Raw genomic sequence first — 12557 nt, 5'->3', positions numbered from 1 at the left:
GAGACCGAGGATTATGTCCTTATTATTTTCTGATGCTCATTTGTACGTTTCTTTGACTAACCCATAACGCTGTTGCCAAAAAAAATAAAAAAGCACGAGTTTTGGAAACCTGTCTGTGCTTATATGATTTCTGTGACAACTTGAGTTTTAGTGAGCTATCCCTTCACCCAGACTCGCTACAACGGCTTGTATCTAAACAGTAGCCGACCAAGTAAGTCATTGTTCACTGTCTTCCTCCTTCCTTTCACAACTATAGTGGTACCTTGACCTACGAATGCATTAATGTACGAGTTTTCCGAGGTACGATCGGTCACTCGGTTGATTTTTTGCTTTGTTACGCGAGCAAAAAATTGAGGTATGAGCTCGAGACGCCACTGCTAGATGGCAAAGCGAAGCCAGAAAGCGAAGATTGTGACAAAAATTAAGATAAGCAAAGAAGAAAAAGTAAAAATTTTAAAGTTTAGGGATACGAAGTGTACAGGAGTGATAGTAAAAAACGAGTTTTCCCTCCGCCTGATTTGATATGCGAGCAAATTGAGATACGAGCTCGTCCACGGAACAAATTAAACTCATAGGTCAAGGCACCACTGTATTTCTTTGGGGAGTTTATATTTTGTCATCGTCGTGCACCACCGGTGGAAGTTTTTCTCCCGTGAAGTGCGTTTTTCGTTTCCGTTCGGAAATTTCATTGGTCTAATGTTATGTCGCTCAGTTTTTTGGCTTGAAGTTTGAAAAAACGGGAAAAACCCAGGAAAAATCTATAAATAAGCTGCTTCGTTGGTTAAGCCGGGGGAAAAAAAGTAGCAGTTTATAGTCCGAAAAATACTGTAATTGGTCATTTTAAGATCATTGTATTTTATCCAGATTAGTTTTATATATAGTATTATATATTTCATTTACTATATTAGTATATTGTATATTAACATATAGTAGTTAGGTTTTTTTAAGTGGACATGAATCCTATTATAGTTGTTACACTGATACAATAAAAAACTAAACTGCACTGACTAAAGAATACAAGATGTTGCTCAGTGAATGGGTAGTTGAGTCAAGCAGAAAATACAATACAGAACAGAAGTCTGAATATAATCAGTGTGTTAAAGATTAAATTTTGTGAAACTAAATGTAAAATGGACACCTTAATTGGTTTATGTTGGTTTATGTTTATAAAACATTAATTTTGTGTTGACTAGGCTAGCTGCAATTTTACATTTTATATTTGCACTGGTTTTACATATTATTTTCAATCATAGTAAATAATCATAGTATTTCACTGTCAATCAGAACAATTTTTGCAAATTTTATTAAAATAATTTAACCCATCTAGGTGTGTGTGTGTGTGTGTGTGTGTGTGTGTGTGTGTGTGTGTGTGTGTGTGTGAGAGTTAAGGGAGAAATGAGAGACATGTTCCTTGGCAAAACTGTGTTTCTGAGGGAGTCTGTAACCAGAGCCATTTTATGTTTGGAAAATGAAGCAACAGGCCTAGAGCAGTAGCCAAGTATGTTGACACTGGAAAGGAGCTGAGGGTAGTGAGTGGCAGTATCATCTGAAAGAGGCTGCCCTAATTAAGGTTGAATGCTGCTTTTAGACAGTCCAATCCCCTGGTGAAACAGATCCCTTCCACCACCAATGTATGAACTTTTTAAGTCACCTAGTAGGTACTATCTAAAGCAGTTTATCCAACTGTGCCTCAGTCATAAAAATATATTTTGACCTGCATCTTTATGACAGTGATCAATGGCTGTGTATGATATTGATTTTAACTCTTCCTTGCAGTGTCCTAGCATGTGGCTTTGGGGTGGTGCCCAGTTTAGAAAATGTGATGTGCTCTTGAACCTATTTGTAGGTCTGCTATAAATAGTGCCCATCTGGCACCACATGCTCAGGCATGATTGACAGTTGCAGAGCTTTGGTCCAGCAAAAGCAACCTCTAAACAACGAGAAAAACACACAAATGGTGAGTATTAATAGTTAAGTATTGTCCAGAAATGTAAAGTTAGAGTGAGCATTTCCTTTTCACACATCTATAACTGCACACATCCTTAAAATGTAGCTTTACAACTAACTGCTTCTATTTATACATTTTCAAAAGACTCTGTCTAAGTAGATGCCTATATTGTTTTATAACCAGTTATATCTGTTGTATTCATCATCTTATGTTCATGTAATCACCATAATAATGTTTAAAGATTAGCATCAAGTCTAAATTTGATTCAATTTGTTAAAACTTTGTTCATTGTTGTTAAAAGTTTGTTAAATTTTATGAAGTGCTCTTTCCCTGTCAGCAGCACCAGACTCAGTAGAGTGGAGTATTTTTTTACTAGGAATTGGGGTTCAATTCCAAAAAACAAAGATACAGCAAACCAACATTTATTTGGATTATATAAACCAGAGTATTTTCTGGAAAATGACATCACGGAGGACAATGACACATTCATATTCTGGCAATGGGAGATATGGCAGTCAAAATGGGGATGATGTCCCTTCACCACGTTTAGACAGCCGCAACTACATCTCCAGTGTCCGGCCTGAAAACAGGTAAGAGAGCATTTTTCTTCCCAAGTGTGGTAGAACATTTACTTGATTAGTTGCTGTTTAGAAGCAAATTACTATTCTATCCTCTAATTATCATTTGATCATATCATCACATCAGTTTGTGTGGTGAGTTCTCACTGATTACCAGTAGAAAGCTATGTATAATAATTACTGCAACCTACTTGTACTAATTATTAAGCATTTTCTAATATTTTCCTACACACAGAACGGCATTATTTAATATTTTAAAATGAAAATATGTTGATTTTGTTTTAGTCATTGCCCCCTTAAATAAGTTATTGTTTTAACAATAAAAAGCAGGATAAATATATTTAATAATATGATACTGCTGCTGTTATACTGATATGATGAAAAAGTTTATAAGAGGAATATCAATGTAAAATATGTAAAATGAATGCAAACAGCTGACATTTCAAAATGATATGTCAAAAGAGATATAGATTGTATAGATAGGATTTCTTAAGTAGAATAATGACTTATGGTAATACCCATGTCTTATAAGTTGTTTTATATGTTTTTAACTAAATAGCATTCTAAACAATTCACAGGTATTCAAACTACAAACCAATGAGGTAAACCATACTTAAAAAAATAAATTTGTACTAACTGGGTCTAACAAACTACTCCAACATCCAATCTTTGTATTTGCTAAAACAAAAAGCAGACAATTTATTTTGAGCTTTCTATATCGTACTTTGGTTGTAATACAAATATTTAAGTTCCACAAAGAATGCTGTGAAGGTATTTAATAAACTTGAAATCACTACTCATTCTCCCCAAAGCAATTGCAATGTGAAATCATTGATCCCTCCATATAACACCCCTACCTCCATTTTAAACCTATATATCCAGCCATAATTAGTTGTATCTCCAATGGTTTGAAAAAGCCTATACATTGAATCGCGAATACCTTGTGAGTTAAAGATCAATTTATATGGTTTTCCATGTTCAGGAGTACATTTTGTACTGTCATGTCTCAGCTGACAGAAGAGACTCAACCATGTTTTGAGACTACAATCAAGTCTAAGGCAGTATCAGAGGCTTGCAACGTGAAATTCACCTGTGTGGTCACAGGTAGGCCTTCATTGCTGTTGTACTACCGGAAGTGTATGTACACAAATTAATGAAAAACTCAAATATCAAAACGTTTTTTCATTTACATTTTTTTATTTGAATTTGTACCTTTGCAAACTTTCACATTCTTTCTAACAAAAAATTACATTTGTAAGAAAAAGATCAAAAGCAAAATATAAACTGTAATTGTAAACCACTGTTCATTTAATCAAGCACAAAATTAGCTGCTGGGGGCAGTAGCACTTATGGGCTGATTTTCAGTAGGTTCAAATCATTGCACGGTTTTCCCAGTGGTCTGACTCTAGCTTCTCCATTAGCTAGCATACAGTGTCTGCAGGAAGTATTACCCCCAACTGATTACAGTGCCCTTTATACAGTAATATTGGCACACAGTAAATATAGGCAGAAAGGCTGTAGAACATTTTTCTCTTATGTTTAAAAATTCACAAAAATATTATGCTTAATGGATGTCCAACAATTGCAAGCACACTACAGTTTAATAAAAAAAATGTGTGGCAGAATTATTGCCACCCTTTTAGTGAATTCTTTATGCTTCCCTCACTTTGCCAAGATTACAGTTCTGAATGTTCTTCTATAATGCATGATAAAGTTGGAAATTTCATAACAATTGATCTGAGACCATTCCCTCATACATAATCTCTCCAAATCCTACAATCCATGTTTCACACTGAAGATCCAACCATCATAATCTTTCTAGCGGAAGGCAGTCAATTGCCATTGCCATGATGCCATGTATAATAACAAAATGTCCAGGTCCTATGGCATATAAACAGCTCATTATATTTAAAAAGCCACCACTATATTTAACCATAGGCATGGGGAACATTTCAATTTGTCTACCTCTCTGTGTGGGCCAAAAAGCTTTATTTTGTTTCATCTGACCACATACACCTATATCATTTGTTAGTTAGTTCCAGTTTGTTATAGTTCCAGTAGTGCTTGGCAAATTAATGATGCGTGATTTTTAATTTAGTTTTTGGCTGAAAGTAGAACCTTTTTCATTGAAACCCTCCAAAATAACAGCTGTAAGCCTTGGAGATTTTGGCTATTGAAACCATCCTCTTAATAATGTGTTGAGACAGTGTAGACACATGTTCTACAGGACACCGCTTTTGGGTTGATTTATTAAACTTTCATTTGACTGGAAATTTGTAATGACCTTAATCGCCTTTTGCTGCTTCCTTGGTCTTATTAATTGTGACAAATGACAAAGGGTGGCAAAATTAGTAAAGGGCATTGTGAATCTTAAATCAAAAAAGCTTTTTTTGATATTTTATATCACATTCTCTGTGCTATTGTAAAAAAATTATATTGAAGATTCAGGGGCAGTTCCTTGGCCCCCATGATAGCAGGATTAACGTGTTTGATTTTTTATTTTTTTTTATTCAGAGGACACCAAATGAATTTATGCAGTTTGATTTCTGAAAAGAATCACTTCAAACAGAACAGGGAAAAAATCTTGTTCTAATAAACATTTGCTGTTTATTATACAATAAACATCAAATATAATAAAAAAAGGTGAATTGTTGCTGGAGGCACAGTACAAAACAAATAAATAAATGTGCTGTACATCTGTAACTCTAATGTGAATTAATATGATCAATTTCATTAGTGATACAGTGTAGTAGTAGTAATGTTTTGCCTAAATTCTGAAGTTAAATAATCACTCATTTGAATATGCTTTAAGATTTGTTAAAATTCTTTGCTGTATTTGAGACAATGAACTTTAAGAATACAGACTAAACATTAATAAACATGACATTTCCTTTTCATTGAGATTTGCTAAATTTTTTTTGTTAAAATTTTAAAGATTCACTCAGCTAAACAAATACTCACTACACTGTTGTTTTATTATTGACTACTATTGGTGAAAACAGACGCAACTTGCTTTTTTTAAAATGTAAGTATTTGTGAAAAGATTTCCTGTTTTTCTTTCTATTCTTAGGCTACCCAGTTCCTGAGCTGACTTGGTATAAAGATGACATGGAATTAGACAGATATTGTGGTCTTCCCAAATACGAAATTTTTCGCAATGGCAAAATCCATATGCTCCATATTTACAAGTATGTTGCTCAGAACTGACTTTCACTAATTTCCTAGCAGATTGCGATACTTATATACCCGTATTTTAAAAGAATAATAAAAAACCTTTACATTATTTGACTTTAACATAGTATAATCTGAATTTTGTTTAGTGTTATGACAACTTCAAATCTTATACATCAGTCTTGCTTAATGTGTTTATACTGATTGTCAATTTTTTCTAGTTGCACAGTGGATGATGCAGCCATCTATCAGGCATCAGCCAGGAACAGCAAGGGCATTGTCTCATGCTCTGGTGTATTAGAGGTGGGCACTATGAGTGAATACAAAATCCACCAGAAGTTCTTTGCCAAACTCAAACAGAAGGCTGAGCTAAAACGAAGAGAGTTAGAGCACAATTACCGCCATGAAAAGGATAACATTCTACCAGAACAACTGAGCAGCGGACAGAACATTGTTAAGTGGATTGATGGTTTAGTACCCAATTCATCATCTATCCAGGATGGAGAGGACAATGAAGTTAAAGACATGGAAATAACCGATGAACAGCCAAAAGAGACTAATGAAGAGTTAAATGGGCTTTTAGTAAAAGTCCAGAAAAATCCAATGAGATCTGAAGATCCAAGTAAGGAAAATGATGGTCACATACATATGAGCTCAGATGTAAGTCAGAAAAATGGCAATCAACAGCTTATCCAAAGTTCTGAGATGGCAGAATTTATTGGCATCACCCCATCCACCAAAGAGAAAGTAGAAAGAAATATAATCACAATCTCTAATGGATTTGATGAGACTTTTACTACTAAATCTAGTCAAGATACAGGAGACGGGATGGACCCACATGAGGTAATGAGTCTGGCAAAAATGTTGGCGGACTCTTTGCAATTACAATTTGATGGACATCAACAGACTACATTTCAGTCACAGGAGATAAAAAACACAAATATTAGCACCATTCAAGAAAGGAAAAGAGAGAAAGAGGTAATCAAAGAGGGGGAAACAATGAAATGTGAATCAGTTAAGAATAAAGAGTGGGAACGGTGGTGTGAAGAAGACCATGAAGGTTCATTGGAAAATGTACAAGATAATGTTAAACAGCTCAAGCCTGAACACAGAGGTGATGCTGTTTCAGAAGCAAAGACATCAGTATACAAAGAAACAGAGTATCAGCCAAAGTCTGCACTCAGCTCTGTGTTTCATTCCCTAAAGGATATATTCTTTGGAAAGAGTAAAAAATCACCTGAGATCAAAGACTCCTCAAAGAAAGTCAGTGACAAAGTCAGTGTTGCAAATGAAAGCATGGCTGTTAATAAAGAAACTGGTAATCTCCTACAAACACAGCCACAAAATTACAAGACAACATCTGCTGTTTGTGGTACCATGCCAGATCAGCTTGCACCTACAGCAATAATTCAGCCAAAGCAGAGTGAAAAGGTTTATGCAAATGCAGATTTTCTCACGGAAACACCTTCATTAGATATTAAGACTGAAATTGAAAGTTTGAATTTTGATAATCACATTCATGGGTTTACTAAAACTTATATCAAAGCCTCTAAATTGATCTCCCAAGAAGAAGAAAAGGCAGCTGGTCCAGAAGCACTTCAAAAGAACATCATGCTGACAGTTTGTGAGGTGAGATCATTCCTATTCATTCGCTTTTTAATATTTCTATCAATGTTCTATGTATATAAAATTACACACACACAATATATATATTCTGGTCTGAACTCTGTTATGGCCAATCCATGTGTGGAAATGATATTTAATGATTCCTGTAACACTCTTTCACAATTTGAGCCAGATCAATCAATCTTTATTTATATAGCACCTAACATTTACCAGGTAGAACCTAAGTGCTGAATAAAGGTGCAAGAGGCAATGTGCATAATAGGAATAAAATTAAGAATTAGAATTAACATAAAAGTGATAAAATATACATAGATAGATGAATATAGACAAATCCAGGCATTGTTATCTTGGAATATGCCCATGCCATCAGGGAACAAAAAATCCACTGATGGAATAACCTGGTCATTCAGTATATTCAGCTAGTCAGCTGACCTCATTCTTTGGGCCGAGGCATACAATATCGGGTCCTTCCGTTTGGTCTTGCCCTCTCACCCCACACCTTTACAAAGTGTGGGGATGCGGCTCTGGTTCCCCTGAGGCTTCAGGGCATCCACTTACGAAACAATATTGATGATTGTTTAATATTAGCTCAATCAGAGCAGTTAGCGGTCCGGCATTGAGATGTCATTCTCGTTCACATAAAGAAGCTGGGGTTTCAGCTGAACGCCAAAATGAGTGTGAACTCAGAACCACTTATTTAGGCATTGTATAGAATCCGACCCTAATGCGCATGCAGCTATCTCCTGCCCACATTGCGTCCATCATTACGGCCGTAAGCTGGATCAGAGAAGGGCAGTCACTCACTGTCAAGCAGTTCCAGAAACTGGTCTGGCTTATGGCAGCAGCGTCCAATGTGATTCCATTTGGCCTTCTGCACATAAGACCGCTTCAGTAGTGGCTCAGGACCAAGGGTTCTTACGGAGGGGCAATATCCCCGTACTACCAAGGTCATGCAGCGAACCCCAACCTGCCCTAGATGTTTGGAGAGATCACAGATTCCTATCTCAGGACTTCGTGGTATGAGTTCCCGGTCGTCACGTAACGTTTATTACGGATGCATCCTTCACAGGGAGCAGTCATGAGTGGTCACTCCACCCAAGGTCTATGGGAAGGGCCCCATCTCCTGCGGCACATAAATTGCCTAGAGATGCTGGCCGTGCTTCTAGCGTTGAAGCATTTTCTTACCAGACCTCAGAGGTCACCATGTGTTGATCCGTTCAGGTGGTCTCGTACATCAACCACCTGGGGGTCTGTGCTCATGCCTTTCTGTACAGGCTGGCATGCCAGATCCTTCTGTGGGCCTGTGATCCATCTGGGGCTGAGGCTATGCCTGTGTGCCTCCCCCCATCATGCTGCTTCCAGGAGTTCTGGAGAGAGTTCACTGGGATGGAGTCCTTCTCCTTAATAGTTCGTGGACCTGGTGGCCCTTCTCGAGGAACCTCCCTGGGAGATTCCTATCAGGAGGGATCTCCTCTCTCAAGTAGGGGGTGCAGTAGTTTACCATCGCTCAGAGTTGTGGAGGCTGTGGTTATGGCACCTGAGGGGGCACAGCTCTAAGATTCCGGTCTCTCCACAGAGGTGGTAGAGACCATTCCCCAATCCAGAGCTCCCTCCACAAGGAGGTTGTATGCCGCAAGATGGTGCCTTCTGGTGACACCCCACAGTCCAGACTGTGTCCCTCCTGGCCATTTGCTCTCTTAAGAGAGTAGGGGATTTACAGGCCCTCTTTGTGGCCCCCTCTTTTCTATAGCTCACTCCAGGCATGGCTAGTGCCTTTCTGTACCCTAAAACGGGATACATCTCTAAAGTGCCCTCTATTGTCCCACAACCTATAAGGTTCCGAGGATTATATCCTCCTCTTTTTTAGGCCCCAGACCAGGAAAAGCTCAACCGGCTGTGCCTGGTGCAAGCACTGGACATTAACATCCACAGGATGAACAACAAAGTTCCTGAAAGGGAACATCTCCAGGTTATGTATGTAACTCTGAAACGCGGCGCTGCATCTCCATGCCACACTTCCACCATCCCTGAGCGCTTCCTTCTCTCTTATAGAAGCCAGCGTCACTCCATGCACTTTTTATAGCTTCCTGTTCATGACTTCACCCCACTGGTGATGCTGCGCTTTCCATTGGATGGATTACACACATGATTTAGAGCATGGACAACGTGGATGCGTTCCCAAAGCATTGTTGATGCAGCTTCTCGTTTCCTCGGGGACCCGTTACATACGTAACGTGCAGATATTCTTGCTTACCTCTCCTACTAAGGGCCCGCTACCCCATTTGCTCAATTTGGCTGGGTGACAAGCTCTTGGAAGTGCTGTTTGTGCCACACTTCTTCCATTTGTGACTTATGGAGGCCACTCGATTTTTGGGAATCTTCATTACAGCAGTAATATTTTTGTAGCCTTACCCAGGTCTGTGACTTGAACCAATTCTGTCTCTGAACTTCAGGCAGGTGCTTTGACCTCATGGCTTGGTTTTTGCTCTGATATTTGTCGGCTGTGGGGCCCCTTTTTAGAGTGGTGTGTGCATTTCCAAATCATGTCCAATCAAGTTTTGCACAGGTAGATTTTTGTGAAAGATAAATATTTTCAGTACATACAGTACTATATAGACACAACATTCTTGATGTTCAATTTCAGACTCTGGATTTAATTCTGGATCTAATATACAGTATATGGCTGGAACTGATTGTTAGCCATAGTTAAACTAAGACTATAAAGTTTTTGGTCCTGTTTTATTTATAGTGATGACACAGCTTGCAGATGATCGCAAAAGCCATGTGCTTGTGACTCTTTTGCTTCCTCCATGGCACGCTTCCTAGAGCTTGGCTGTTTTTAAGGAGAAGTGTAAAGGTGTATATTTCCATTATAAATCTGAACTCTAAATCTAAAACTAAGGACTCTTCTGACATATAAAGGATGCAATACTCTATAGGTACTCAAGATTGACATGAGACTGGCAAAAAATGTGTGGATGCCCCCTAAATATGTTAAGTATAATTATTAACACCCTTCTAGATCTAGTTGCTGCTGCATTTTGAACTAACTGAAGCTTATTTTTGCACTTACTCGAACACCCAGACAGTAAAGCATTACAGTAGTCTAATCTAGATCTAACAAAAGCATGAACTAGTTTTTCTGCATAAATAATGCAAAAGTCAATAATCACACCAAGGCTTTTGACTGCTGTACATGCTGAAACAGAAACACCATCCAGAGATGCTATGTAATCGGAAAGTTTACTTCTAGCTGCATGTGGTCCTAGTAAAATTACTTCCGTCTTATCTCAGTTGAGCAGAAGAAAGTTATCAAGCATCCACTGTCTAATATCCTTTACACACTCCTCAACATTGTCAAGCTGATCTCTCTCATCTGGCTTTGCTGAAATATACAGCTTTGTATCATCAGCATAGCAATGGAAGCGAATACCATGTTAATGTATTATTTCACCCAGAGGCAGCATATATAAAGACAAAAGCAGTGGGCCTAAGACAGATCCTTGCGGAACACCAAACTTAACCTCAGAAAGTGTAGAGGACTCACAATTTACATCCACAAACTGATAGCAATCAGTCAAATAAGACCTACGCCAGGAGAGGGCTGTTCCTTTTATTCCAACAACATTCTCAATTCTAGCAAGCAGTATTGGTTCTCACCTGCTTTCAACATGGCGGGGCTTCATCCGGCATGCACCCTGGATGTTTGTGTAAACAAAATCCAGTGTGTTTTCCCCTCTGGTTGCAAAGTCCAGATTCTGATAAAACTTAGTGAGTAGACCTAAGATTTGCATGATTGAAATCTCCGGCCATCAATAAACAATCCATCAGGGTGTGTTCTGCTGTTCACTATTGGTTCCCTAGAGTACACAGAGTGCCTCCTTAGTATTAGCACTAGGTGAGATCATGATAGCGGTGGTGAATTCCCAGAGTAAATAAAAAGGTCTACACCTCACAACCATAAACTTCACCAGCGGTGAGCAGTAGGTGGACACAAGTACAGAGTTCTTACACCATTCTGTGTTGACGTAAACCCACAGATTGCCAACGCAAGCCTTACTGTACAGACCTGTCTTTCTTTTGGCATGAAATGCGGCTAGCCCATCCTGCTGAATGGCGGGGTCCAGAACCCTGTTGCTCAGCCACATCTCTTAAAAACAAGATGCAGCAGTGTCTATACTCACCAGTAGCTTGCTGGTGTCTGATGTAGTCCAATTTATTGTTCAGAGAGCAGACATTTGCCAGGGATAGCCTTTAGTCTAGCATCGGCCCTTGCTCGCTTTCCATGCTTCTGCTACCTCATGCAACAATTTAAATTCCCCATCCTCTGTCTGCCGAGGTCTGGAGGCCTAGTCCTTGAAGCAAGCAGAAATTGTGTAGCTTCTCCTGCAGATCATCATTAATGATGTTGTTTGGATGATTTCTGTATTTCTATAGAGTCCGGGGATGGTACACAAAGACACCATTTGCTCTGATGTCCATATGTTGAAGGAGATGGGTTATAAACCAACACCTAATAAAGATCTTCTCCGGGACAACTCTTACATCAGTAGGACAGAATTTTCCCCAAACCTGAGCTCTTTATTTTTGGTCTGTTCTACTGATATGGGACTGCGATTATATATACAATCACGCTGAGACCATTAACATAGAGTTGCTAAAAAAATTTTTTATAAATTAATAAACTCCTAAGACGTAATAATTACAGTAAGCAAGTATAATAGCTTGAATTCCGGGGAACCTCTAAGTCACCTTTCCATGACCAACTATTTTGACATTAATGGTTGTATGTTGAGTTATTTTCAAAAGTAAATCTATACTGCTATACAAGCTGCACATTGACTACTCTAAATGTATCAAAGTTTCATTTTTATAGTATTATCCCTTGAAAAGATATACTACAATGGTTGTTGAAACTTGAGGGGTGTACTCACTTTTGTGAGATACTCTTGCTTGGTGTCATCAGCATAACAATCGAAACTAATCCTATGCCCTCTTATGATATTTCCCAAGGGAAGTATATATATATAATGTGTTTAAAAGCAGGTCCTAAAACTATGATCTGATCCACCCCGTATTTTAATAGCGTTAACCTGAATAATTCTCCCAGATAGATTGGATCTTAACCATCCTAATGCCTTTTTCTGAATGCCTTTGTAATTCTGTAAGCAAGCTAAGAGAAAGTCAATCTATCAGTGGCGGGCTGTGCATTTGACGCAGTATAACAACGCGTA

General features: G+C 38.3%; 1 protein-coding gene across 4 annotated transcripts in view; it reads left to right on the top strand.

The window, feature by feature from the left end:
- The first annotated feature begins 1875 nt into the window (after positions 1 to 1875).
- Positions 1876 to 12557, top strand: part of alpk3a (alpha-kinase 3a) — a 56296-nt gene continuing 45614 nt past the window's right edge. For 2 of the 4 annotated variants that reach the window (XM_046865265.1, XM_046865268.1), the window contains exons 1-6: positions 1876 to 1957; positions 2289 to 2538; positions 3105 to 3128; positions 3509 to 3630; positions 5597 to 5714; positions 5919 to 7326. In XM_046865265.1, the coding sequence (XP_046721221.1) occupies positions 2408 to 2538; positions 3105 to 3128; positions 3509 to 3630; positions 5597 to 5714; positions 5919 to 7326 (1803 nt within the window). In that variant the 5' untranslated portion in view covers positions 1876 to 1957; positions 2289 to 2407. Of the gene's footprint in view, positions 1958 to 2285; positions 2539 to 3104; positions 3129 to 3508; positions 3631 to 5596; positions 5715 to 5918; positions 7327 to 12557 lie in introns of all 4 variants that reach the window. The other 2 variants (XM_046865266.1, XM_046865267.1) reach the window with 2 other exon arrangements.

The sequence above is a fragment of the Silurus meridionalis genome, chromosome 13 (assembly GCF_014805685.1).
Source record: "Silurus meridionalis isolate SWU-2019-XX chromosome 13, ASM1480568v1, whole genome shotgun sequence".
Classification (NCBI taxonomy): domain Eukaryota; kingdom Metazoa; phylum Chordata; class Actinopteri; order Siluriformes; family Siluridae; genus Silurus; species Silurus meridionalis.
This window is presented reverse-complemented; position numbering and strand designations above follow the sequence as displayed.